This window comes from Lynx canadensis, chromosome D3 (assembly GCF_007474595.2).
Source record: "Lynx canadensis isolate LIC74 chromosome D3, mLynCan4.pri.v2, whole genome shotgun sequence".
Lineage (NCBI taxonomy): Eukaryota > Metazoa > Chordata > Mammalia > Carnivora > Felidae > Lynx > Lynx canadensis.
Window position 1 is genome coordinate 77380060 of NC_044314.2, and position 27735 is coordinate 77407794.

A 27735-nucleotide genomic window follows, 5' to 3' on the forward strand; every position below is an offset into this window, starting at 1 on the left:
AGGCACATCATCAAGAGCCAAGATAAGGATGTGGAAATAGGGTATCTCTCCAGGGGGCAGTCACTTTGTCTCCTCCACTGCTGAGTCCCTAGCAACTAACCCAGTGCACACAGTAGGTGTTCTATAAATATCTTGGAGATCTCTTCATACCTGTATAAACGGACTTGTTTTTTGTAACTTCTGCATAGTGTTCAGGCTTCCACATTTCCCATGTGACAGGTCCCCTCTGGATAGACCTTGAGATTGCTTCCAGTTATTATTAGGGAATCATATTATTATTATTATTATTATTATTATTATTATTTATTTTTGAGAGAGAGAGAGAGAGAAACAGAGTGTGAGTGGGGGAGGGGCACGGAGAGAGAGGGAGACACAGAATCTGAAGCAGGATCCAGGCTCCAAGCTCTCGGCCCAGAGCCCAGAGCTTGAACTCACAAACCATGAGATCATGACCTGAGCCGAAGTTGGACACTTAACCGACTGAGCCACCCAGGTGCCCTGGGAATCATAGTTATTATTAAGAAATATCCTAGCATTTTGAATACAGCTCTCCTGTATTCAGGATCCCTGTATTCAGTGATTCCTCCTGTGGCCTTTCCTCCCCAGGGCCAAGAGGGATCATTGGATTTTTTTTTTTTTTTTTGCTTGGTCCTGTTCTGCTCTCCTTCTGGTTCCCAAACAAGCACCCTTTTGCTATTCATGGTCCCCTCTGAGACTGTGAGACTATATTCCCCTCAGGCCTTCTCCTCCCCCCAGCCCGCACATCAACTCCCCTTTACAATCATGCTATTCAGGGATATACAATAAACATTTGTATGGTAAAGGCAACTCACACTGATTTCCATTGAGCGCTGAAATACTTAGGACTTAATGTATACTCTAACCCAGCTTGGCTCTGATTTACATTAGGGCTTCTCACCCTAAGTCACCTGTGGTTCTAGAAGGAGAAAGAACACCCCTCACCCTCAACCCTTGGCCTTATTGTGCTGAACTATTTAGTTTCCCCCAGAGCACCCAGCTCTCTTCCGACCCTCCCAGCTTTCTTTGCACATGCTTTTCCTTTTCCTCTCCTCTTGTGTCTGGCTAACACCAGCTTCTTCTTCAGGTCCTAGAAGCCATTCCCAAGCCCCTTGCCCCCACCGGAAGCCTTCCCTGAACACCCCACTCCAGTATGGGTTAAGAGCTACAGAAGCACCCTGTACTTCTTGTAGCACATATCCCACTTCACTGTAATTTCCTTTTTAGTAGTTTGTGAACAGTGTGAGGGCAGAGTTTGGCGGTTTTTGGTTGGTTTTGTTTTATTTTGTTTTTTAAGATTTTATTTTATTTTTTACTATTTTTAATGTTTATTTATTTATTTATTTAAAGTTTATTTATTTTTGACACAGAGAGAGAGAGAGACAGAGCATGAGCGGGGAGGGGCAGAGAGAGAGAGAGAGAGAGACAGACAGAATCCGAAGCAGGCTCCAGGCTCTAAGCTGTCAGCACAGAACCCGACGCAGGGCTCAAACTCATGGACCTCGATATCATGACCTGAGCTGAAGTCAGACGCTCAACCAACTGAGCCACCCAGGCACCCCATCGTTTGTTTATTTTTGAGAGAGAAAGACAGAGAGACAGCAGAGAGACAGAGAGAGCGGGGGAAGGGCAGGGAGTGAAGGAGACACAGAATCTGAAGCAGGCTCCAGGCTCCAAGCTGTTAGCACAGAGCCTGACACGGGGCTCGAAGTCATGAACCGCAGGATTATGACCTGAGCTGAAGTCAGATGCTTAACCGACCGAACCACCCAGATGCCCCAAGATTTTATTTGTAAGTAATCTCTATACCCAACGCAGGGCTTGAATTTACAACCCCCGGATCAAGAGTTGCATGCTCTACTGACTGAGCCAGCCAAGCGCCCCAAGTTTGGGTCTTGTTCACTGTTTTGTCCCTGGCACCCATGACAGCACCAGGCGGTTCTGTGGCTCAATAAATATCAGTTGAATGAATGAACAAATGTCAAGTGGGCAAGCAGTGGGGAAGCCATCAATGTCCCAGATGCTACATGCACCACTGTAGGCTCTTAGAGCTGGGGAAGAAGCAAAAATCTGGACAAAATGAGACAAAAATCTGGTTTCCTGCAGGTACCTTCAAGGAGTGTGTCTGGCAACCCAAGAGAAAGGATGGAATAACAAAAGAAACTGGTCCCCAGCTGCCTAGCTTCAGGGAATGTTTGTCAGTGTGACATTGACAGAAGCCCTGCACATGTGCTGACTGAGGGGGAGAGCCAGCCTCAGCCAGACAGAAGCAGGTTCAGCTACTGTGCATGTGTTAGCACAGAGGGATGTGTGGCTTCTCGGCTCTTCCTTCTTCTTCTTCTTCTTTTTTTTTTTTTTTTTACTTAAATAAAATCTCCAGCATAAGAGACTCTTAAAAACTGAGAACAAACTGAGGGTTGATGGGGGGTGGGAGGGAGGGGAGGGTGGGTGATGGGTATTGAGGAGGGCATCTTTTGGGATGAGCACTAGGTGTTGTATGGAAACCAATTTGACAATAAATTTCATATATTGAAAATAAATAAATAAAAATTAAATAAAATCTCCAGATATTTCCCATATTTGTTTGTTTGTTTGTTTAGCTTTAAGGAGTGTTTTATTTTTGAGGTGCCATTACCAAATTATATTGACACAGCTCATTAGAAATCTGCTTAATAAAAAATTGATTTGAGTCCAAAAACATTAAGATTCTATTAAATAAATGTATCTTCTTGCTGCATCAAAAAAAAATCATTAGCACTCTCATTAATCATTTCACACCCTTTCAACCCTTTGCTTGTGTTTCTGGTTTAATTCGGCTGTGAAATAAGTTTCAAAGGTACGTGATAGGGTGGAGAATGTTTAGGGAAAATTTCTGGGTTGAGGGTAAGGAATTTGGGGCTGAGAAAACAAAACTTGATGAAGAGTCTGTCTGTCATTTTGTACCTTAGTACCCCTTTTCTGGAGCTAGAATAAATCTTTTTTAAGTACTAGTTAATAAAGTCAACAGGTGTTTATTAAGCACTGTTAAAAAGAAAACCACAGGCCCAAAATAGTGTCACTGAGGTTAGGGCTCCAAGTCAGTAAACCAAGACTTAACACCTAACCTAACTGCAGTTTCAACCCCCCCAGAAATGGAACCTTTAACCAGTCGACATGTGAATTTTCTGGTTAACACAAGGAAATTTACTGATAGGCCCCCTTCAGTTCCCCTCAGGAGGATGACTTTGCTTAAAACAATGGATTCTTTGCTAATAATTTGCTTTTTTCCACTCCCTCTCTACCTTTAAAAATGTTTCCTCTTCTATAGCCCTTTGGAATTCTTGTTTACTAGCTAGACTGGATGCTGCCTGCTTCATGAATTGATTAATAAAGCCAATTAGAGAGGTGCCTGGCTGCCTCAGAGTGGCATGTGACTCTTGATCTTGGGGTCTTGAGTTTGACCCACGTTGGGTGCAGAGATTACTAAAAAATAAATAAAGTTAAAAAACTAAAGTCAGGGGCACCTGGGTGGCTCAGCTGGTTAAGCATCCAACTTCAGCTCTGGTCATGATCTCACAGTTCATGGATTCAAGCCCTGTGTCAGGCTCTGTGTGGACAGCTCAGAGCCTGGAGTCTGCTTCGGATTCTGTGTCTCCCTCTCTCTCTGCCCCTTCCCCACTCATTCCCTCTCCCTCTCTCTCCCTCTCTCTCTCTCTCTCTCTCTCTGTCTCTCTCTCCCCCCGCCCCAAAAATAAAATTAAAAAAAACAAAAATTAAAAAAATAAAGTCATTTAGATCTTTAACATTTGTTTTTGTTGTTGTTATTTAACAGCACCTACTATGTGCCAACATAACATGGCTGTAAAGGGAAGTGATTGGTCTCAGTGGTTCTTAACCTTTTCTGGGGGGTGTGACCTTTGAGAATGATGAACTGCACCATCCTATATGGTAGCCGCTGGCCACATTTGGCTATTTAAAGTCATATTAACTAATTACAATTAAACACAATGAAAAGTTCAGTATCTTACTTGGAGTTCTTACATTTCAAGTGCTCAATAGCCAAATGTGGCTAATGGTTACCACACAGAACTTAGATATAAAATGTTCCCATCATCATACAAAGTTCGATTGGACAGCATCACATGGCTATTCTCCCCAGAAAAAAAGACTCTTCTTTCAATGTGCAATCCTTTACATCTGACTTTACAACTTTTACAATGTTGAAAGATTGGGGTGGGAGTTGAGTGTATGTGTGTGTGTGTGGGGGGGGGGCAGTCGTCATTGACTGGTCCCTGATGCCCCTGAATCCAAGACAAAGAAGCCCTGATATGACAAGCTATTTGAACACTCCATCTCAGAATAGAGCAACCTGACAAAAATAAAGCAACAAAGCTGTTACAAATTCAGTATGCTCACTGCTTTAAATGTACCTCCTCATGTAAAACCAGGGTTCCTACCTGGATGGTCACATTCAAAGAAACATCAGCTTATCCAAAAATAATTGAAAAACAAATACTAAGGATTTTCTGCAGTCTCTTAAGGAGACAACAAAGGGGAATAATATTCACAACACACTGCAAATCTTCTTGAATTATCTTTCCTATCTTTTTCCTCTTCTCATCCTCCCACACGTGGCACTTGCTTCCTGAAAGCTCTCTGCACCCCCATCCAAACCCTCTCCAAACCTAGTCTGCTGCTGCTTCTCCCCTTCCTCCCCTGCACAGCAAATTTCTCTATTAGGGACCTCTGCAGAATATGTTTTATTTTACTCCATCACACAAATACAGTGGCAAAGAATAACAAAGAGAAGGCTCCCTGGGTGATGTGACTAGGCACATGTTCCACAGTGACACAACCCACAGCTCTCCCTGGCAGCTTGGACCAGTTTTTCTCAGATGACTCATTTTCCCACCAATGGTCTACTCCCCCATCACTTCTTCGGTCCACTGCTCCCAAGGACCAGAGTCTGGGAGAAACTCATGACTGAGCCTGACACAGAAGAAAACATTTTGTTGGCATGCCAGAGGGAACTGATGTCATAGGGAAAGGGAGAAAACCAGATGGGCTGGTTCGCAGAATGTTTTATCCCTACTGATAATTGTTTTATTATTTTTTGGGGTGCACTGCCCTACTCGCTAGTAGGGAGTGAACGGCTTGCTGTGGGAAATACATTAACTCTTCATAGTCTGCCAAGATGAAAGTCTTCAAGATGAAGATAGTTCCATTGGTGCCATTCTTATCTTCATGGTACGAATGATTGACATTATTGAGCTCCTATGTATTTTAGGTAAAAGCTTATCCCTGTGGGAACAGCAGTCCTATCCCAGGTATCTGAGGACTCTGATGCCCATCCACCATCATTGGTCATGCACCTGGAATTCTGTTTTCAGTGGACACATAGAGCCTAGAGCCATCACATTTCTTATCCTTCTTTATGTTTTCCATACACATCTGAACTCATCATCATCGTCCATCCCCTATAGATCACCTCCTGCTTTATTCCCATTTTAGAATGCTACTATTGCATAACCAGTTCTCTAAGCCAGAGACTTGGAAATCAACCTGGACTCCTCTTCTCTCAGGCCCCACACCCAACCTATCTCATCTCCCATGTCCTTATGATATCTTTTCCTTGAGATAACCCATCTCCTTAGTATCTATCACCTTACATCAGGCCACTGACATCTCTTGCTTGGAGGACTGCCACAGTCTCCCAACTGGTGTCTCCCTGCGCCAGCTCCCATGTTACTTCTCTGTGTAACCTGCTAGTCAATGGGCCATTTGGGGCTATCCCTGTTCTTGCCTATACTCACCTTTAGGCTAATCTGACTACATTGTCATATCTTCCCAGAACAATAAAAATCCAACTCCAAAATCATTAGTGGACAATATAGCTTTAAATGAAGGAATCTATGAAGTCACAGGAGGGGGCTTACACTGCAATTACATAGCAATACTTCCTACAGAGACTTCTGGTCTCTCATCTCTGCCCAAGATTCTCCTCCTCCCCCCACCCCCCATTATGGCAGCTATTGCCACACCTCTCCTTCACTCCCTTTCCTTTCCCTACTATCCTGCAGCTGCCCTCTAGTCAAATTAGCTCTTGGTCTCCTCCCAGAGACTCTGTAACTCCCACTCCATATCTCTAATCTGCTCAACTGCCACTTCCTTCTGAAAAGATCTCATCCCAGCATAACTCCTTAAAACCCTTCATGGCTACTCACTGCTTTCAGTCGAGTCCACACTCTATAACATGGTCTACTAGGCTTTGCAAGCCCCAGCCAGCTCCTTGTCCCCATCTTCCCCACTTGAACCCTCTGCTCAGCTATACCGTAGGGCAGTGGGGATTGCCCCTGGTCTGATGTGCTCTGTTCTTAATGTTTACTTATTTTTGAGAGAGAGAGAGTGAGCAGAGGAGGGGCAGAGAAAGAGGGAGATTGAGGATCCGAAACAGGCTCTGTGCTGTCAGTGCAGAGGCTGATGCAGGGCTTGAACCGAAGAAATGTGAGATCATGACCTGAGCCTAGGTTGCATGCTTAACCAACTGAGCCACACAGGCACTCCTGTGGTGTTCTCTCTTCTTTGGAGGTGATCTGTCATGCTGTCCTTTTTTCCTGAAAAATCCACCCCTTTTTCCCTACGATTAACTCCTACTGTCTTTCAGGGCTCAACCTAAACATCTCCTGCAAGCCTTTCTTATAATCTTGAAGACTGTGTTAGGCGGTCTCACAGCAGTTTACCTTTATTGCAACTGGGCTCTCAATGGCTGTTTGAATAACAACTTGAAATATACTTTGAGGACAGAATTGTATTACCACAGGCCATGGGCCTCCTACAGGGCTTAAACTATAGCAATGGACTCAATGGTGCTGAATAACTAAATAAGCAAAAGCTCAAAAGCACATCCCTGCTTAGGGTCTGTGGCCTTAGTAGAGAATGGAACCCATGAGCCCTTTAAGCATTAAGCTATAATTCTGGCCTCGTTTGTGCTCTAAACTGCAAAGGTTAGTACCTGAATTCACAGAAAAAAAACTCTACCCTTTGGGGTTCCATGGATGATCATAAACGACCCCTAGAAATTTAGCTGTGTTCCTTCTAATCTAGGAAGGCTGTAGTTGCCATATCTCCACATAAGGGCACATTTTCTAGGCTAGGTATGAATCCCTCTGGGGATTGCATGCCTTAGGACTTTGTACAATATATGCTGAATCATTACTATTTATAAGCAATCTTCCACCTAGAGTACTAGTAGGCTACTTAGCTGACTCCAATAGCTTTTTTTTTTTTTTTTTTTTTTTTTTTTTTGGTTTGGTCTTTCCAGGCAACAACCATGTAGGAGTGGCAGGACTCAGAAAGAGGTATTAACACACCTAAACATACCCCCAAAATGGGAAGGCATCTGGACTTGTGGATGCCTTTAGGATATGTAAGCTCCTATAAGTAAGGCTTTGTACTTAGACTCAAGATCATATTTGGCCAGGGCTCTTTCCTGCTTGACTTCTGAAGGCTAGCAAAGAACAACTAGAAGCTTTACATAATCCAGAATACAACAGATGGTTCTGTTTTATTTTAGAAATAATTTATTGTGCTTTGTTCCAATTATAAAAGTAGTACATGCCAAATACAAATTTGATAAATACGGAAAAGCATAAATAAAAATATAGAAATCATTTCCAACAAGAAGGTATCTCCACAAACATTTGGAGTTATTTTCTTCCATGCTTTTTTGTTACAAGTAATGTATATATATGTGTGTGTGTGTGTGTGTATGTATATATATATATGTATATATATGTACATATATATATATATATATACATACACACACACACACATATATATTTTTTTCCCCTCTCCAGTGTGTGTGTGTGTGTGTGTGTGTGTATTCCCTTGAACAGAACTGGGTAACACTGCTTAAATTTTTGTTTACTTTTTTTTCCCAGAATATAAAAATGAAACAGAGTTGCAGTAACTATATTCAGCTTTACAGAAATGTGTAAGGTCTAAAGTGAAAATGCCCACAATTGCATTCTTTAGAAACAACTGGTGTCAACCAGTTTAATAGATTCCTTGAGAATATATATTTACATGTGTATAACGTACATATTAAACACCATTTTATTTATTTTTTTAAATAAAATTTATTTATTTATTTTGAGAGAGAGAGAGTGCAAGCAGGGGAAGGGCAGAGAGAGAAAGAGAGAGAGAATCCCAAGCAGGCTCTGCACCGTCAGTGCAGAGCCTGATGTGGGGCTCAAACTCCCAAACTATGAGATCATGACCTGAGCTGAAATCAAGAGTTGGGTGCTTAACTGACTGAGCCACCCAGACGCCCTTAAACACCATTTTAAATTCATTTTAATTATAACTAAATTAGCATGACCTTAGCATCCTTCAAAATATCGTTTAAAAATTGTGTAACATTCAATATTATGTTGGACCACTCCCTTATTATCAAGCATTCCATTTTTTTAACTGCACAAAATGCAATGAACATAATTTACTGTAACATTTTCATATTTCCTGATGATAAAATCCTACAAGTGAAATTACTGGGCCAAAAGGTATATGTATATTATCAGGGACTGATGTATACCATCACAATCTGCCTTTCAAAAAGGATATACACTCAGTAGTTATGCGTGAGTGCCTAATTTCTGTTTTGATTTTAAAAGGCTCAGAGGTGGTATAACTACAAATCAACTACTGTACCTTCATATTAAATTTTTTTAAATGTTTATTTTTGAGAGAGAGTGGGGTAAGGGCAGAGAGAAAGTCGGAGGATAGAGGATCTTAAGCAGACTCTGTGCTGAAAGCAAATAGCCTGATGCTTGCAGAAAATCACCAACTGTGAGATCATGACCTGAGCCAAAGACGGACACTTAACCAACTAAGCCACCCAGGCGCCCCTAAATGTTTGGTTTTATTCCGTTGCTATTCATTGCTAACATTAACAGAGTTGGGTTTTTTTGGTTTTGGTTTTTTTTGGCGACCGGGGCAGAACACGAAGACCAGAGTTTGTTTTTAACAAGTTTCATACCTGCCCCATTTATTATGCAAATTTCCAGACATACAAAAAGGTTTAAAGAATGGTGCACTGAACAGACTGAACGCACCCACCGTCTAGATTCCACAGTTAACATTCCGCTGTGTTTGCTTTTGCCTATCTGCCCATTATGCATCAATCCACAGAGGTTTCGTTTTTAACATGAAAGCTCTTTTTCGATCAACACTCTTGTGATGCAAGGCCTCTATTTCTGGAGCGTCCCCACGTTCAGTGCCCTGAACTATGGGAAGTAAATGTGAAAAAGTGCCGAGGTGAGTGTCTACCCAAGCTCCTGAAAGGCTCGGCCCACAGGTGGGGGGCACGGCTTCGGCTTCTAATCCTGATCCCCTCAGTTTTCTCACCTGTAACAATGGAATCCCTCCATCCCCGGTGAGGATTAAAGCACTCTATAACGACAGCTGAGATACTTAAGACTCTTTTACTCCCTCCGTGTCTACCTTGAATGTCACAGCCCAAGCTCCGGAGGCCATCTCAGCTCTCACACCCACTTTAGTTCCCCGTCAGTTCTTAGACCTCAGTTCTAAGCAAGTGTTAAATGGGGGCAGGGTCACCCAGAGGGCTACTGACCTGAGTCTGAGGGCCGCGACAGCCCCACCCAGCCCACCGTCCGGGACTCCTTCAGACCGCAGCGTGGTCGGCCTGCGGCCCGGACCTGGCTCCCTCCCTCTGGCGCCCCGCAAGCAGAGTGACAGTCCGCGGGGTCCCTTCCGACCGCTGCCCGCGTCGCCACAGGGAATGCTCACAAAAGCCTGTGAGGCAGGCGTCGCTACAGAGGCAGAAACCTGAGGCCTAGGAAGCCTGAGTCACTTGCCCAAGTGCACTAATTAGGCGAGTGAATTGCTTTCAAGGAATTCTGGGAATCGAACCCAATTCACGGGACTCCAATCTCTCTCTCTCTCTAGTCGCCCTCGAGCTCGCACGCGCCTACAGGGGGCGCCGGCCTGCGCGCACGCGCGGTCATCGCAGCGCGTCCCCTTTAAGACGATTCTTTTTGCCTCCGTCGACCCCTTCGCTTCCGCTCCGCCGTTCCCACAATGCAGTGCGGCTGAGCGCCTCCGAGCCCGCGGGGACGCTGCGGGGGGACCCCGGCTGAGGCGGCGGCGGCGACGTGGGCTGCGGCGGGCCCGCGGCGTCGGGCGGTGCGGATGTCGGGCTGGGCAGACGAGCGCGGCGGCGAGGGAGACGGGCGCATCTACGTGGGGAACCTTCCGACCGACGTGCGCGAGAAGGACCTCGAGGACCTGTTCTACAAGTACGGCCGCATCCGCGAGATCGAGCTCAAGAACCGGCACGGCCTCGTGCCCTTCGCCTTCGTGCGCTTCGAGGACCCCCGGTGAGGCCCCGCTCGCCCGCCCGCCCGCCCGCCGGCCAGCCCGAGACCCCGGGCCCCCGGGCCCCCGCCTTCCCTCCTCCCCTGTGGGGCCTCCCCTCCCCCCTCAGCGCAGACCCCTCACGGCGCCCCCGGGTGGAGGATGAGGCCTCTCACCGCCCGCTCTGGCCGTCCTTTGCTCCGTCGTCACTTCCTCTAGGATTATTTTTTTACTTTATTTAAAAAACAAAAGCTGGGCCTGTGGAGGGCCCAGGCCCGCCCAGACAGGCCTCGGGGATGGTACACGCGACCGTTCTCTCCCTCATGGCTGGAGGGGCAGCCTTCAGGGGAAGCGGCCCAGGGCACCTTGGGCCCGGAACCCCCCGGGAGAGGACTCGGACTCGGTGAAGAGCAGAAGTGGCCAGGCGCACTCCCTGCCCACCCCTCCCCCCAGCCAGAACTCGCCGTTAGCGGGGAACAGACTGCGGGGATGTGGCTGCCTTTGGAGGGTGAAAGGGGGTCTCTGTGATGGCCCAGATCTCCATCTGCGCGCGCCCCTCCTCACGAGGTCCCGGCCTTGTCCTTCTAAAAGCACCAGGGCTTTGGAAGAACTTCCAAAATGGTCGGGGGTGGGGGGTGTCTGATTTCACTCCAGTCCTCTGAGGGAGACACCGCTAGATGCTTAGGGCCCCAAGCATTTGATCCCTAAACTGGCTCAAAGGGGTCTTTCTGATTTTGCAAACTTTGTAGGCCTGATGGCCAGAAAAGGTCTGGGAACTTTCAGAACTGCGGTTGGTGGTTCCCAGAAGCCGCCGCATTGGACTGGTCACTCCACCCGGGGTAAATGAGAGCCCAGTGTTTCCCAGCATTGACCCAGGGAGTGCTTTACCTAGTGTGCGCCGGGCGGGCTTTGCTGCAAGGACTGTCTTTAGGGTGTCTGGCCTACCTGGTGTAGTGGTATAGGGCCAGGAGGGTATCTGTGGAGGAGGTAGGAAGCACTCTGAGGCTTTGATGATCCCCACAGAGCTGCCATTTGCCTCAAAAACGGAACTGGGCATTTTCACACTGAAACTGGAGGTTGCACCTCTGTAACTGTTCCGGTGTGTTTTTTGAAGTCACTATGTGTCAAGTACCCACTTTAGCGTTTTCAACAACCTATAAAAGAGGTAGTGTTAGCCACATCTTATGAATGAAGAAACTGGGGATTTAGAGTTGCTGATAAAAGAGAATGCTAGTAAGGGATCAAGGTAGGATTTGAACCCCCCCTGGGCTGCCCTTTAGAACACAACTTCCTGTGTGATGTGCTGCATTGTCATCTCTTCCCTCCTTTCTTTCATAATAGAAAAGCTATCTTTTGATATCATTAGAGCACTGCACACATAGTACCTTCTTTAATCCTTATGACAACTCTGTGAGGGAGGCATGTTCACATTTAAGAGACATGAAAACTTGATAAAAGCACTTACCCAAAGACGGCTATTAGTAAGTAGGGTAATGATTGGAACTGGTCAGTCTGCTTTGAAATCCGCTCTTCAACCCTAGCAGCTCTGCCTCTCCTTCACTTCATTATAAATATAGCCAGGTTTGCACTGGTTGTGGTCCTTGCTTTTAACCCGGTGACTAGAATTGTGGTAAGCAATTATGTGCTGTGACAACTGAATGATGCCTTCATTAGTACATCTTCGGCTCTGCTTGTCCTTCCAAGCACTGAGGCCATTCTTTCTCCAATCCAGTGCTGGAGAACCAGCTTGGTTCTACTAGAGCCCTAGGGAAGACTGGAAATGACTTCATTGAATATTTACCTCTCTGGCAAAACTGTACCCAGAGAGTGGTCTCCACAACTTAGTTTTCCAAACCATGCTGAAAAAGTACACATGAGAGAGTTCCATATTCCTCAAAAAATACTAATTTCAGTCTGATTTTTTAAGTTTATGAATTTATTTTTGAGAGAGGGAGAGAGTCCGAGTGGGATAGAGGGGCAGAGAGAGAATCTCAAGCAGGCTCCACGCTCATGACAGAGCTGGATATAGGGCTCAATCCCACAACTGTGAGATCATGACCTGAGCCGAAATCAAGAATCAGACACTTAACTGAGCCACCCAGGCTCCTCCCCAGAGCCTGATTTCTTTTTAAATTATTTTTCTTTTTCTTTTTCTGTTTTTTTTTACATTTATTTATTTTTGAGAGACAGAGTAAGACAAAGTGAGAGCGGGGGAGGGGCAGAGAGAGGGGGAGACACAGGATCCGAAGCAGGCTCCAAGGCTCTGAGCTGTCAGCACAGAGCCCGACGCGGGGCTCAAACCCACAGCCTGTGAGATCATGACCTGAGCCGAAGTCGGATGCTCGACCGACTGAGCCACCCAGGCGCCCCTAAATGATTTTTCTTTCTATAGATTTGATGGTACCAATCCTTGTTAATTATTAAAGGACTAGTGTGTGGAGGGCATTTTAAGAAACTGCTAACAGGGTTAGAGAAATATACTGATGAAATCACTTATCTGCCAATTCTTTTTTCTGAATGAATCCTCTTATAAGTAATCTGTTTACTGTTTCATTGTCATTTCATATCTAGAAAACCCTGTGTGGGACAGCTGTAAAGTTTAAATCTAATACCATGAAGTATCTTCAAAGCAGTAGTGCATCAAGATTGTTTTTCTCAATTCTAGGTTTCCCTTTTATACTTGTTACTCATGCCCCTCACTGGGAAGTCAGTCAGCCTCCTGAGCAGCACTAACTCCACAAACTTTTCTTTGCAGAGATGCTGAGGATGCAATTTATGGAAGGAATGGTTATGATTATGGCCAGTGTCGGCTTCGTGTGGAGTTCCCCAGGACTTATGGCAGTCGGGGTGGGTGGCCCCGCGGTGGGAGGAATGGGCCTCCTACAAGAAGATCTGATTTCCGAGTTCTTGTTTCAGGTATGTTCTTTTCAAACCGAATAAGGTGATGCATGTAAAATACTTAACACACAGTCTGGCCTCCAAGAAATGTTAGCTGTTACTTTGCATGGAACACAGGCTTTCTTTTCAGTAGACTGTGCACAGTCTGAAGCCCCGCAGTCTTGCCAGTGAGGCAGGCAGGTATCTTGCAAATGAAACTGCGTTGGTAGTACAGCCTTGGTAGAACATAAATTTGCCTTTTTTTTTTTTTTTTTAATGTTCATTTTTATTTTTAAGAGAGAGACAGAGCATGAAGGGGAGGGGTAGAGAGAGGGAGACACAGAACTCAAAGCAGGCTCCAGGCTCTGTGCTCTCAGTACAAAGCCTGATGCGGGGCCTGAAGTCATGAACTGTGAGATCGTGGCCTGAGCTGAAGTCAGACACTCAACTAACTGAGGCACCCAGGCGTCCCCATAAATTTGCTTTTTATAAAGGAGTTTCCTACTGTTGAGAGGGAAGATGATGGCAAAACCCCGGAGCTAGAATTCTATAGATGTTTTCTTTTGGAATGTACTAGGTTTCAGATTTGCTAGACATTCCAGGAGCCAGATTTGAATAACTGTTCAGCCTTGGATCGTGAAAAACACCAGATTTTGGTGGTGGCTTTGGAATTATACAAAAGAGAAAACAAAACAACTTTAAGTTTTCGGGATTGTTTTGCAGAATATAGAATGATATAGAATGAACTGTCTAAATGAAATGTTCACAAGTGATGAAACTCAGAGGTGTATGCATCTGAGGCAAGCTCAGAGGTGTATGCATCTTTTCAAAATATTAATACAGTGGTGAAGACCTGGGGCCCTCTGCACATTACAGGGGCATTTTAAGACCATGGTGGAGTGAAATGTATTGAAGAACTTGGCACTTTCTTAGATAGGAATTTCACACTGTCACAACAGACTCCCGTGGTGCTTAACAGTGATCCTCTCAGTATCTGCCTATCTTGTGTCCCTTTGTAATTTAACCCCAGAACTCTATTCCCTCCTTCAGGATGTCATACATATCTTTTTTTCTCTCCATGCTGCTCTGAAATCCTGCTTAGAAAACTATTAGGAAATGGCTGCAGTCCTGAGCTGTGAGCGGTAAACACAGCCTTTGAGAGCAGGAGCACATTTCCCTTTCATGACATCAGGTAGGGTTGTATAATTCCCGACTAGTTTTAGCGTCTGAGTCTTACCTTTTCCCCCACTGTATTGAAGAATGTTGGTGATCTTTTAAAAGGTACTTTGTTTAATTTGTCAGTCATTCACTACTACAAGAAAAACTTTATAGATTTTTTGGTGTGTTGTTACCTTCAGCTACACCTTGGTTATTACTTCATTGGATACTTTCAAAATTCCTATGTTCTGAGAACCCAGTAAGCAAGAAACAGTTGGTACTGATAAATTTCATAATGGAAAAAAATTAGAACTCAGAGTCTTGGGAGTTTGATATTAAATATGAAGGATAAAGAAAGGCAGGCTGTGACTCTCAGAGATATCAAACCTATAATAGGGTAGACTTCTTGCTCCATTGGAAAGGCTTGGTCTCTGGAAAATTAGCCTAGGACCAGCTTCTTACAGTGGTTTACTACACATACTTTAGTACTCTTTTCTGGATTTATGTCCCTACGGTTTATGATTTGGGGATCCTCAGGATTTAAAAGTAGTGAGTGATTGATGGGAAAGGGACCCTAGGTATTGCTGGCTCTTAACAGGTCAGTTAACATGGCTGAAGGATATGGCCTCTTATGTTGTCCATGCCTAGGACTTCCTCCATCAGGCAGCTGGCAGGATCTGAAGGATCACATGAGAGAAGCTGGGGACGTCTGTTATGCAGATGTGCAGAAGGATGGAATGGGGATGGTGGAATATCTCCGAAAAGAAGACATGGAATATGCCCTCCGTAAACTGGATGACACCAAATTCCGCTCTCATGAGGTGGGTTCCCACCTTCTGTTGAGCTTGCACCCAGGCCACTCCACCTGAAGCTGATCTAGAGAAGTAGCAACAGGCCATGCATTTGCCATTTGAGGACCTCACAGTACATTAAAGATCTGTCTTAAGTGGAAAAGCCAAGGAGTTCATCATGCCTGAGTCCTGCAGGGTCGTAACAGAGAAACCTGCAGTCATAGTATTTTTAACCCGGAGAGAATACTGGTGCAGTCTGTCATAATGTGGTGAGCTATTCTGTGATACCATTCCCTTCACAGCTGGTTTAATCTGCAGTGTACCTCTGTGAACCTGATCATTATGGTTGTCCCTCCTCTGGGTCTAGTCTGGGTTCTGCAAGCCAGCCTCAGCATCTCAGCTTTTCTAGGTACTGCTGTTGGGCCAAGTTGTACACTTAATTTTTCCTTTCCCAAAGTAGTGCAGGATCCTCTTTGAAACCTTAGCCATCTTGGCATTTTCTTATAATGGCCTTACCCTCAAGACTTAGTTCTTGATGTCTTTCAAGAAGGCAGCTGCTACTTTGGATCTTTCTATCTGATTCACATGTTGACTGTCCTTTTGATACCATTGAGACCAGAGAGCAGAACAACTGGACATTCTTTTTTTACTGGTTATATTGTCCTGACTTATGGGATTTAGATGTCTGGAGATATGAATTTCTGGGTCCATTTCCTTTTCCTTCCTTCTTTCTTTCCTTTCTTTCTTCCTTCCTTTTTTTAGAGAGAGTGAGTGAGTACGAGTGAGGGAGAGGGGCAGAGGGAGAGAATCTTAAGCAGGCTCCAAACTGAGCATGGACTTGGGGCTTGAGCCCACAACCCTGGCATCATGACCTAAGCTGAAATCAAGAGTTGGCCGCTCAACTGACTGAGTCACCCAGGAGCCCCAAGGATCTATTTCTTTTTCTAAGGATTCATACAATTCCCTAATTTTATGGCTTGGAAAGTACACAGCTTAACATTGCTTTTACTCAGACTGAATTTGGAGCAGAAACAAAACATCTGGTCCTTAGTTACACTGCAAAGCAGGGTCTCAGTAAGGATAAATCCAATTACTGACTTTACCTAGGGAATTCCACATCTGACTTCTTTCATCTTAGCATCTTTAGATCCTTTGAGAGTGTTGGCTGAGGGCAAAGGGCCTGAACACAGGCCAGCCTAGACATGACTCCTCTGCCACTCACTCATTTATTTCTTAGCAGAGTTATTCTCTGAACTTTGGTCCCTCGATATGCAAAACAGGAACAATAATAGCACTGTCTCATAAGACTTGCCAGGAAGCTAACTTACGAGTATCTAACCCTGGTCCTGACACCTGAGAGGTGTTGAATACTGGTTAGCTTCTTCCATAGGAACCCATCCTCAAACGCATATATGAGGTGGCAGGGAATTGAACTGAGTGACCTCTGAGATCCTTTCCAGTTCTTAGATTCAGGAGTCAGTGGTAGTAATTCAGATATGTTAATCGTAGTAGCTAGTATTTCAGCTCATTTACAACATGTGAAGTTGTCATTTATTGTATGTGTCACCCTGGAATAGATTATAACATTGTTTTCCTCATTGTTGAAATGTGCTGGTAAACCTACCTAGGGCATAGCATTGTTGTGAGGGTTTAATGAGATGACATCATGCCAGACAAACAGTAAGTGCTCGGTACTTAACTATTATTGTTAGGCAGCCATGTTAAGTTTTAGTGTGCTGTATTTCTCTGAGTCTTATTTTTTCCTTCACTCTTTTTGTTTGAATTTCAGGGTGAAACTTCCTACATCCGAGTTTATCCAGAGAGAAGCACCAGCTATGGCTACTCACGGTCTCGTTCTGGGTCAAGGGGCCGTGACTCTCCATACCAAAGCAGGGGTTCCCCACACTACTTCTCTCCTTTCAGGCCCTACTGAGACAGGTGATGGGAAATTTTTCTTTATTTTTTAGGTGAACTGAGCTCTTTGTGCTCAGAATCTACATTCCAGATTGATGATTTAGTGTCTTAGGAAATTTTTTTAATTTTTTTTTTAAGGAAATAAAATACATAATTTCTACCAGGGCCATATTGGCAGTGAAACATTATAAACTGCAGAAATTGTGGTTTTGGTTCAGAAATAAGTTGTATATTTTTCACCCCTGATTATGGGAAAAAAATCAGTGCTGTGTCTTTGTGGGTTGCTCTACTATGGAGATCAGCAGTTACTGTGACTGAGTCGGCCCATTCTGTTTAGAAATATATTTTAAACGTTTAGTAATTGACATGTGTGGTTGTCCTTGATTAAGTTAATAGATTTCACCAAATAGGCACACTGATTTAAAAAAAAAAAAGTCATTGAGTTGTAGTGGCAGCTGCACCCAGTTGGTAAGGAGCAGGAGTGGATAACTTTATTTGGGGACAAAGATAGTTGCTATGATGATGGTTTTGAAAATTTCAATCCCAAGAGTTGGTTCAGGCTTATAATTGAAGGCCAAGTTTATAAATGAAGGTGCTTTATTATTTAAAAAAATTTTTTTTTAAGTTTATTTTGAGAGAGAGGCACACAGCGTGAGTGGAAGAGGGAGAGAGAATCCCAAGCAGGCTCTGTGCTGCCAGTGCAGAGCCCGATGCGGGGCTTGAACCACAAAGCTGTGAGATCACGACCTGAGCCGAAACCAAGAATCGGATGCTTAACCAACTGAGCCACTTAGGTGCCCCTAAATGAAGCCACTTTAAAGAAAAAAGGAGCATTTAAGATAGGGCAAAGGAATGAGAAGAATAAAACAGACCTTTTAAAGTTGGAAGCAGCATAAAGATCACTGGAAAATTCTTAAAACCAACTCTGGCGGTTTGGAGGGGGGAAAAATCTCTTTAATTTTTGCTTCTATCACTTTTATCCCTCAATCTGTTTTACTTAACTTTGGTATCTGAGCCTTCTTAAAACACAAAATCAAAAAACTCCAGTATCTTGGATTCTACTCAATTCAGTAATCGTGGTGGGGACAGGGAGGCTACTTTGTTCCAGACCTGGGTCTTTTTGTTAAAAAGCCACTTTATTGAAGTATGATTGATATGTAAAAGGCTGTACTTATTTAATGTATACGATTCAATGAGTTTGGGGTTAAGCGTATACCGGATCACCGTCAAAGCTATAACCATATCCATCACCTCCCCAAGTCTCCTCCCTTCTTCTTTAAGATTTATTTGTGGTAAGAACATTTAATATAGTATCTACCCTCTTAGCAAATTTTTAGTGTTCGATATAGTACTGTTAGCTATTCCAGGGCTATTTTTATTGTAAGTTCTTTTCAGAAAAACTATAGCTATGGCTAGTATCCATTTTGAGTGTAATGACTTTGTGGGATGGTGGATGATTGTAGGTTAGGAGTTCCCAAGCTGTAGAGTCTACTTTGAACACTCTTCAGACATTAGGAGAAAGTTAGCCTTCTGCTCTGAATAAAGTGGGTACCCAGGAACAAATTTGAGTTTGTTTGGTAAAGATACAAGGTTTCTTAGATGACAGAAACAGTAACTGAAAAGTGCAACACAGGTTGTCATATGGCGATCAGATACACTGTCTAATAGTTACGTAAATAGAAAAACTGATTTACGTACAGTTTGGTAGACCACCGTTTTGGGAGGAGATAAAGGAGAATAACCTATACTGAACAGTGTGTGAATAAATATTTGATTCATTTCCTCAGAAAGTGACAGTACCTTTTACTTCCAGTAGAAGCAGGAACTCATTGCCTTGTTTTGGCTAGATATTTCCCAATGTTGTCTTCAGAGAGTTAGTTACTAAAAATCACTTAAACATCAGTTTTTTTTCAGGTAACCGAAGAAAGTGGAAATATTTGTGTTCGTGGTAACAAAATACTATCTTTGGGCCTCCATGAATAGCTAGTCAGTTGTGTGAAAAGGGCTGTTGTTCATCCTGCTTTGGCAAAGAGATATTACCTGTTTGAAAACAATAACAAAAAAGGATGTTATAGCTGAGCCTGTTTCCCAACTGACTCAACTGAGCTAACTTATCACTTGGTTTGTCACGAAAAATAAGCAATGCAAATAAGTGTAGCTACTACCCTGTTATTTCTGAGTGTCTGAAAGAATAACAGTTACAAGTGAATCCTAATAAATGCACACTTTTCAATAAGGAGCAGAGACAGGTTAGCCAGTTAATATGCACATAGGAGTGGAAGGAAGGACATTAATAATTGTAAATTCACTTTCCCAAAAAGCAAAGTCTGACACAAAGTTCTGTTTGAGAAATAACATATGTGATCAATGGCTATGTCTGTTAAAATAGTGACAATTATCAGGCTCTGAGATAAATTATAAAATCTTTTTTCTCTTCAGTTAATCCGAGGTAGTTTAGTGAACCAGGGGCCTGATTAAGAGTTGAGCCCACACCTTTTTTTTTTTTTTAATTTTTATTATTTTTAAGTAGGCTCCGCGCTGGATGAGAGGTTTGAACTCAAGACCCTGAGATCAAGAGTCACATGTGCTCAGGGTGCCTGAGTGGCTCAGTCAGTTGAGTGTCCAACTCTTAATTTTGGCTCAGGTCATGATCTCATGGTCATGAGATCAGGCCCTATGTGGGCTCCACACTGGGTGTGGAGCCTGCTTAAGATTCTCTCCCTCTCAAAAAAAAAAAAAAAAAAAAACCAAAAAAAACCACAAAAAACACCACATGCTCTACTAACTGAGCCAGCCAGGCACTCCAAGCCCAAGCCCACAAGTTTTTAAGCTTTCTTTCCCATACTGGCTTCAAGCAGCGCTTTCCTTTAACTGACTGGTCTTGACTGACTAGTCTTGATCAAAGAGGTAATCCTTGCACTGGGGGACTGATGTTTGTCTCTGAGACTACTTAGAATGGTTCTCCTCTGAGGTGATCTCCTGACTGTGAAGCTGGCATTTAGAAAACCATCTACCTGAGTGCTCAAGCTCACATTCCCACATGTCCAGACGGGTGCAGCAGTTCTGCATTCTGAAGACCCACCCATCTGTAGAGGAGCTAAAAAGTTCAACCCACCCAGGATTCTGGATTTTATTATTGGCCCAGAGTTATTTTTAAGTTTTCATTTATAATAGTCACAGCAAATTTTAAAGATGCAAATCTCAACACCAGGGTTGCAAACTGATGGCTCCCAGGATGCATCTGGCTTGCAGGTATGTTTTATGTGTTTTTTTTTTTTTTTTTGTTTGTTTGTTTGTTTTTTAAATCTTTGAATTAGCTCCCATACTTAAAATTTGGGAAATACACCCCGGTGACCCAACGAAAATGCCAGATGTCTGGGTTCTCTGGGAATATGGGCTCACATTACTGCCTGGCACTGAATGAGGAGCAGTGAATGCCCTTTTAGGCAGAGCTTGAGCTCCAGATGTGCCACTGTATACACCTCTCCCCGCCACAGGGCTGTTTTGTTCATTCCTATTACAGACTGGTCCCTAGAAGGAAACATGACCCCTGGACTCTACTGCCACCTTAATGCCACCACCTGTATTTGATTTATGCTTTTTTTTTCACTATTAATAAATACGGGGTTTTTTCATTAGTTCCAGTTTTATTGAGAAATAATTGACATAACACTGTAAGTTTACGGTGTACAACACAATGATTTAATATATGTATATACTGCAGAATGATTACCACAAGATTAGTTAATATCTCACATAGTTCTGATTTTTTTCTTGTGAAAACTTTTAAGATCTACTCTCTAGCAACTTTCAAATACAGAGTACAGTACTGTAAACTATAGTCATTCTGTTCTACAGTGAAGTTTTTACCTTTTGACCACCTTCACCTAGTTCCTACTTTATACTTTTCAAAATACTTTCTTGTAGCAAAACTTGGGCCTCAAAGCTACCACTGTGTTCTTAGTTCACTGAGGGACAGTTAAACCACTTTGGGCAAAACATACCTGGGGGAGCCACAAAATACTCCTCCACAACTCGATGGGCATTTTGTAGTAGTTCTTCAACACAGTTGCCTTCTACCACATTGTCAGATCTCAAGTACAGACATCTACAAAATCAGAAGCTCAAGGTTACCTTCTCAGAGAATAGGCTTCTAGAGCATGGGTGGAGAGGGTCAAGAATGGAAAAAATGGAGCAGCATATTCTTGAGTTGTGGTTACTGTTCAAAGATAGAGGACTAGTCAACAGTAGACCAAATAACAATCTGCAGTTGATAGATTCTCTCAACCACTCAGTGAGGTAAGTGATAATTATTCCTCAGGACTGATATGTTCAACCATGGGTAAGTTGCTTTTGGTGAAGACAGGTAAGGCAATTACAATAAAATGTGTTAAATCTAACAGGTAAGCAAAGCTTGCCAAGGGAATAGAAAGGGGCACCTAATCTAGCCTGGGTGAGGAACAGACATTCAGAATAGGTGATGTCACTGCTAAAGGATGGGCAAGAAACCACTGGATTGTTGGGATGGGAAATGGGCTTCCAGGCTGGTGAAGAAACTTGCTCAAGAGTGGTTATTAGTGGCTTAAGGATATTAGCTCCTAAGTGACAGGATGGAGTCTGAGCACAGTTCTGTACCCCTTGTACCCATAAGATGAGTTTTTTCACTGTAGCCACCTTTATGAATATGAAAGTATCTGCCCTTACATAGCTCAAGAATCTCCCACTGTTCTCTGGGCCTCATGGCTTCATTAAAGTATCCAAATGGCAGGCTAGTGAAACCAAACTGGAATTGAACATATCTATGGGGCTTCGCTGCCGTTTGAAGGTTTACAAGTGCATGGCAAAATGTCTGAGTCTGCTTCTAGATACTTGAGCTGAAAAATAAGCAGTCTCTCTGCTCAATCACTGATAGGGGAGCAGGCAAACTCGTTCCACTTTGAGCCAGACATAGACTGAGGGCTAAGCCTAACAGGACAAAAGGGCAAGGACATTACATGAACATCCAGGCAAAGGCTGCAGAGGGCTAAGTTGTCATGATAAGGTTCTTCTAGGAAAGGCCTAGTTCTGTTTCTTTTGTGGCACTTACCCTAGGGCTAGACACAATAAACATGGTATGGACCGGACAGAGCTGGAGTCTGTTCCAGGATCTGGCACTATCTTAACTGTGTGGCCTTGAATAAGAATGATCTTTCCAGACCTTCACTTTCTTGCCAGAAAAATGAAGGTTGCACTTGATTTTTTTTTTTTTAAACCATACAGGGGCTTAAGAAAACTTGGAGAACAAAATAAAAATTATCTGTAAAGGTAACCACTGGACCTTCTGGAGTTTATATTTCTGTTGGGTGGTATAACAAAATGACTCAGGGCTCCTGAGTCAGCTGAATTCAAATCTTAGTGCCACACATGGCACATGGGCAAGTTACCCTCTCCGTGTACCTGTTTCCTTATTTGTGGAATGCTACATAGAATTGCTGGGGAGATTAAATATTAAAGAAGATCTGATAATGCTGGGCCTGCATTTTCACCACGGTAAGAGGTGGGTGCCGAATAGCACCTGCTCCTTTCAGAAAGAATTAGTGCACACAGGCACACCTCAGTCCCCACCACTCAGTACACCTATGCACTTAACCTGCTGTAATCCTGCATTGCCTGCCTAGTCCCTACAGACTGAAGACTGAATTGTCCCGGGGCACTTGAAGAGTCTGATGAAGTAAGCCTCTGGTACCACCAACAGGTGGTGAAAAGCTACTGCTTCCCCACAGATGTAATAGCAATGGATTTATTCACTCATTTGGTAATCCAGTTTTCTATGTAAGTGATGTTTCCAGAAAAAATTCACTCCTTTAAATACCACACATTTTTACCTAAATACTGATTATGATGGAGTTGTTTCCAGAAGAAATCCACACCTTCCTATTTCCATAATCCTAGACTACTGAACCCAGGGTCTCTGTGAGGGTGGCACCTCAGTAGTTCACTTGGCAAGTCACCTAACTTTTCTTGATCTCAGAATCACACACAAAATCCAAATGGGACCCAATGAAATTTTTAGGTGCCTCTAAATTACTGATTGACTAAATGTCTACCTGGCCTCATTTCTCAGGGTTTGACAAGAGGATTAAGCCCAAATGCTATAGGGCACCCAATGTGATAATAACTATCTCTCTGGGCTAGTATGAATTATGTACTCCTTGGAAGCACTGAAAAAAGCCACTTGAATCTTTATGCGTTCTGGTTCAGATGAAAAATCCTGGTTGAGAAAGGCTTCTGTGAACTAGAAATCCTTGCCCTCTAAAGTTTATAGACATGGCACATTAACCAGTAACTGGAAGATGCTAATAAAAAGCAGTTTAATGGAAAGCACTATGGCAGCACTGAGGAAGAAGTACCTCTATCGGCCCTTGGACTGACCAGATAAGAGTTCTGCTGCTGGTGTTGGGCTGCCACAAGTCCTTTTTCTGGGCATCACTCTATTTCCATCTATAATAAGCCTTTTCCCTCCTGCCTAATCAATTTCTAATTTGATGCAGACTGGAATGAAAGTTAATCAATTTGGCTAAGAATTTTCAGTTCGAATAAGACTCTGAGGGACAGCCTAAGTACTGAAGTATCTGGCTGCAGTCAGAGCTGTCATCATCTGAGTCCCTCTTGAGATAAGAGAGAATTAAGGTTCTAGAGGCTGACTTTAGATGGCATATCTTATTTTTTTTTTTAATTTTTTTTTAACGTTTATTTTTGAGACAGAGCATGAACGGGGGAGGGTCAGAGAGAGGGAGACACAATCTGAAACAGGCTCCAGGCTCTGAGCTGTCAGCACAGAGCCCGACGCGGGGCTCGAACTCACGGACTGAGAGATCATGACCTGAGCCGAAGTCGGCCGCTTAACCGACTGAGCCACCCAGGCACCCCTAGACGGCGTATCTAGAACTGTATTTGAGAGCTGAGGCTCTTGAGTTCCAAGTCCTGGATTCTCTTACTAAACCTGTGAGACTCTGGGGCATATTACATAAGCTTTCTGAGCCTTGGTTTCTTCATCTATAAAGCATATACTAGTATTTACCTTCCAGGTTTGTATGTGACAACTGAGATAACACAAAAAATCTTAGCACCTGGCATGTAAGCGTGCTAATGCTTTTTAGCTCAATCCGAATGATAGGGTAAGGTATTAATGTGCCAAGAGATTTCTAATAGCCTCAGTGCTTTTACACCTAGTGTAAAATGGTTTAATACTTGCCTTAACTGGGTTCCATTTCAAACATCAGTGAGGCAGTATGTTCAAAAACATGAAAGTCTTACAAGTGCTACATCTCTAAAATGGAATCACAAACCCAAACTGATTTCCAAGTTTATGGCAAGACTGCAGACCACTGAATACCAAGTCACTATTCCACCTACCAGATCCAAATCCCCTTTTCATTAATTCTTCCCTGAGTAATAGTTGCACTTCTCTATAGTTCCCCTTTAGATGATTGGGGAAATTCTGACTCCTCTTTGTTCTTCTATTTGCTCCTTTCCTAAAGATACTAATAAAGAACATTCAACAAATATTTACTGAGTGCTTGGTGCTAGACACTGAGAATATGATGAGCAATAATAGATAAGCTCCCTGGAACATGGATAAGCAATAGGAGAGGGGCAGAGAATCAAATATTACAAATACGGGTGCCTGACTGGACCAGTTGGTAGAGCACGTGACTCTTGATCTCAGTGTCATGAGTTCAAATCCTATGTTGGGTGTAGAGATTAAAGTAAGTAAATAAATATTATTCAAACGGATGTATAAACACATGTAAAATTATAGCTGTACTGAATACCATGAGAGACAGGTACTGAAAGGGAACCTGACTTGATAGAGAAAAATGAAAAATCTCCCTGAGGAAGAGGCAGTTGAAACCTGAAGAAGAAAGGAAATGAAGTTAAGCAAAAGAAAGTCGTAGGAGGGATGAGGTAAGGATAAAGGCAAGGGCCCAGAATTCCAAGAAGGAAAAAGAATGGAGAGCTCAAGGAACTGAAGGTGACAGCCCTGTCTGGAGGTAGGCAGGGGCTAGGTTAAATGATGCATTGTAGGCTCTGGTGAAGCTTTGTCTTTATCCTAAAGAACACTGGAGAGCCTGAAATCTTGGGTAAGAGAATGACATCAGATTTCTATTTTGAAGTGTTATGTAATTGTGGGCAAATTGTTTGACTTCTGTAGACCTGATCATCAGATGACAAAATAAGAGAAAGGATGTGAAAGAAACAAAGGTGGGAGGAGAAAACAGGAGCCTAGCAAGCACTTTACACAGAGGTTATGGTTACAAAAAGGTCTCTCTCTCTCTATTGGCACTAATGGCAGCTAATCATTTTTTGCTCTCACCTATACTAGGAATGTATTTTTTTTAATCCCATCAAGAAAAGGGTAAGACAGGGGCACCTGGGTGGCTCAGTCAGTTAAGGGTCCGACTCGTGGTTTTGGCTCAGGTCATGATCTCATGGCTCATGAGTTCAAGCCCTGTGTTGGGCTCTGTGTTGACAGTGCGGAGCCTCCTTGGGATTCTCTCTCTCTCCCTCAAATTAAATAAAAAAGGGGGGGGGGAGGGCAGAACTGTAGACTTCCCTGCTTTTTATGAGCTACATACCGACCCTTCCCAAGAAACTGTAGTCCCAAACAGCAAAACAAGTCTGCTTTTCAAAAAAGAGCATATATTTAAATATATTAAATATATTTTTAAATCTTTAAAATATATTAAGATTTGGTAACAACTGGTAGAAGTGGAGAGAGGCTGCACCCTTTTATATAATAAAAACTACTTTGTCAAAGACCTGCCCCCGTATTGCATTACACTATACTACCTCACTATTTGTGTTAGTATCCCATTTCTTTATGCATTTGTAAACGTCCTGGCCCTCAGTATAAAATGAAAAGTTAGAACTTCCCTCTGCATTTCCACCTTCTTTAAAACTAATCATTGTTAAGTTTCTTGCATGCTCTTTGAGGGAACAAAACATGACTTAATGCATATACCAGAACATACCAAATAGATTACACATTAAAGTATTGATAATCCCATACACAATGTTCTGAATTTTGCCTTTTTTATTAAATATATCTTGGGACCTTTCCATGTCAGTATATATAGCTGTTTCACTATTTGTCAAATATCCCATTGTATGATGATGTATTTAGCCATGAAGTACACTTAGAGACTGTCTTTTTGTTTCTTGAACTTAAAAAAAAACTTATACTTTTTTAAAAAATGTTTATTTTTGAGAGGGGGGGAGGGGCAGAGAGAGAGGGAGACAGAGGATCTGAAGTGGGCTCTGTGCTGACAGCAGAGAACCCAATGTGGGGCTTGAACTCATGAACTACAAGATCATGACCTGAGATGAAGTCAGATGCCCAAACAACTGAGCTACCCAAGAACTCCTCACATTTTTTTAAAATTCATTTATCTATTTTAAGTAAACTCTACCCCCAGCATAGGGCTGGAACTGACGACCCCAGAGATCAAGAGTCATATACTCTACCGATTGAGCCAGCCAGGGGCCTCTTCTTGGCTGTTGTTGTTGTTGTTGTTGTTTTGTATTATAAACAGATCTGGACACCCTGAACACTGGATGCACTTTTACAGATATGTCCATAGGGATCACTAGGCCAGAAAATATGTACAGGACATATTTTGAGACAGGGATCCAATAAGTAAGCAAGTCAAATATGGGCTCACATTCTACTAACAAGGGACAGATCAACAAAAATACAAAAATAAGATAATCAAGAAAGAGAAGAAAATCCAACAAGGAAGTCAGTGATTGGAAAGGGAGAGGACATTTGGAGAAGGAGAGGACTTACAGAGGAGAGATGCCAAGGAGACAGGCTATCCAAGAAAAAGATAACAGCAAACGCAAAGATCCTACACAAGGAACGAATTTGGAATGTTGGAGGAACAGTAAGAAAGGTAATATAGCTGGAGTAGAGCAGTATGTCCAAGGGGTAGGCAGAGACTCTGAAGTAGGGCCTTGAAGGTGGTTATCAATTCGAACACTGTTCTTGTTACACTGGGAGGCCTGGAGGATTTTAAACGAGAGTGATGGGATCCATAACGAACAAGGGAAGGAATGAAACCACTTACCCCCCGGGGTGACCGTGGGCAAGTTCTTGCACCTCGCTTAAGGCCTTTTTCCCTTCCGTGAAAGGACACACTAATCGCCACCTCAAATGGCTGCGAAGGCGCAACAGACAAGGCTTCGGGGTACGCGGCCTCGAGTGTTTTACCTGTCCTCCAATACTGATTCCATGGGCTCCACCCCGTCCGTGTCCACCGCGCGGAGCCGGTCGGCAAAGGCGATGGCTTTCTCCAGTCGTGCCACGGCCTCTTGGCTGCCGAAGTCCACAAGCGCTAGACGCTCCAGGTGCTCGATCACCTCAGCCGTGACACGGCCACTACCCTGGGCGGATGAGGCGGAGAATGGGGGTCATGGGTGGGACCTGCTCCGTGTCCCGACCTGCTTCACCACCCGCCTAGACACCCCCGGCCTTTACCTGAGGATCCGTCTTGGAGGTGAAGCCCCGGTGCCAGCCCATCCAGGACCGATAGCCCAGCAACACCGCACGCGCCCACATTTCTCTCCTCGGCCGCCGTAA

General features: G+C 43.5%; 2 protein-coding genes and 1 long non-coding RNA gene across 3 annotated transcripts; 2 read left to right on the forward strand and 1 right to left on the reverse strand.

Annotated features, from left to right (window-relative positions):
- The first annotated feature begins 10161 nt into the window (after nt 1-10161).
- On the forward strand, nt 10162-17475 carry SRSF9 (serine and arginine rich splicing factor 9). The gene is made up of 4 exons (XM_030336337.2): nt 10162-10397; nt 13130-13290; nt 15058-15230; nt 16990-17475. The coding sequence occupies exons 1-4, from the start codon at nt 10210-10212 to the stop codon at nt 17131-17133; spliced, it is 666 nt and encodes a 221-aa protein (XP_030192197.1). The 5' UTR covers nt 10162-10209; the 3' UTR covers nt 17134-17475.
- GATC (glutamyl-tRNA amidotransferase subunit C) lies at nt 17150-27734 on the reverse strand. The gene is made up of 4 exons (XM_030336148.2): nt 27634-27734; nt 27367-27539; nt 21119-21222; nt 17150-19154 (listed from the first exon to the last, which is right to left on the reverse strand). Exons 1-4 carry the CDS (start codon nt 27712-27714, stop codon nt 19102-19104), a joined length of 411 nt encoding a protein of 136 aa, XP_030192008.1. The 5' UTR covers nt 27715-27734; the 3' UTR covers nt 17150-19101.
- Nucleotides 19857-22699, forward strand: LOC115528210. Its single transcript, XR_003973171.1, has 2 exons — nt 19857-20366; nt 20638-22699. It is a non-coding gene; the product is annotated as an uncharacterized LOC115528210 (long non-coding RNA).
- Nucleotide 27735: the final 1 nt, after the last annotated feature.

Coding starts and splice junctions, on each gene's coding strand:
- SRSF9 (XM_030336337.2), top strand. CDS start 10,210: ATGTCGGGCTGGGCAGACGAGCGCGGCGGCGAGGGAGACGGGCGCATC. Junction 10,398..13,129: donor GTGCGCTTCGAGGACCCCCG/GTGAGGCCCCGC, acceptor TTTTCTTTGCAG/AGATGCTGAGGATGCAATTT. Junction 15,231..16,989: donor CCAAATTCCGCTCTCATGAG/GTGGGTTCCCAC, acceptor TTTGAATTTCAG/GGTGAAACTTCCTACATCCG.
- GATC (XM_030336148.2), bottom strand. CDS start 27,714: ATGTGGGCGCGTGCGGTGTTGCTGGGCTATCGGTCCTGGATGGGCTGG. Junction 27,540..27,633: donor CCTCCAAGACGGATCCTCAG/GTAAAGGCCGGG, acceptor TCATCCGCCCAG/GGTAGTGGCCGTGTCACGGC. Junction 19,155..21,118: donor GTATTTTGTGGCTCCCCCAG/GTATGTTTTGCC, acceptor GTTTTCAAACAG/GTAATATCTCTTTGCCAAAG.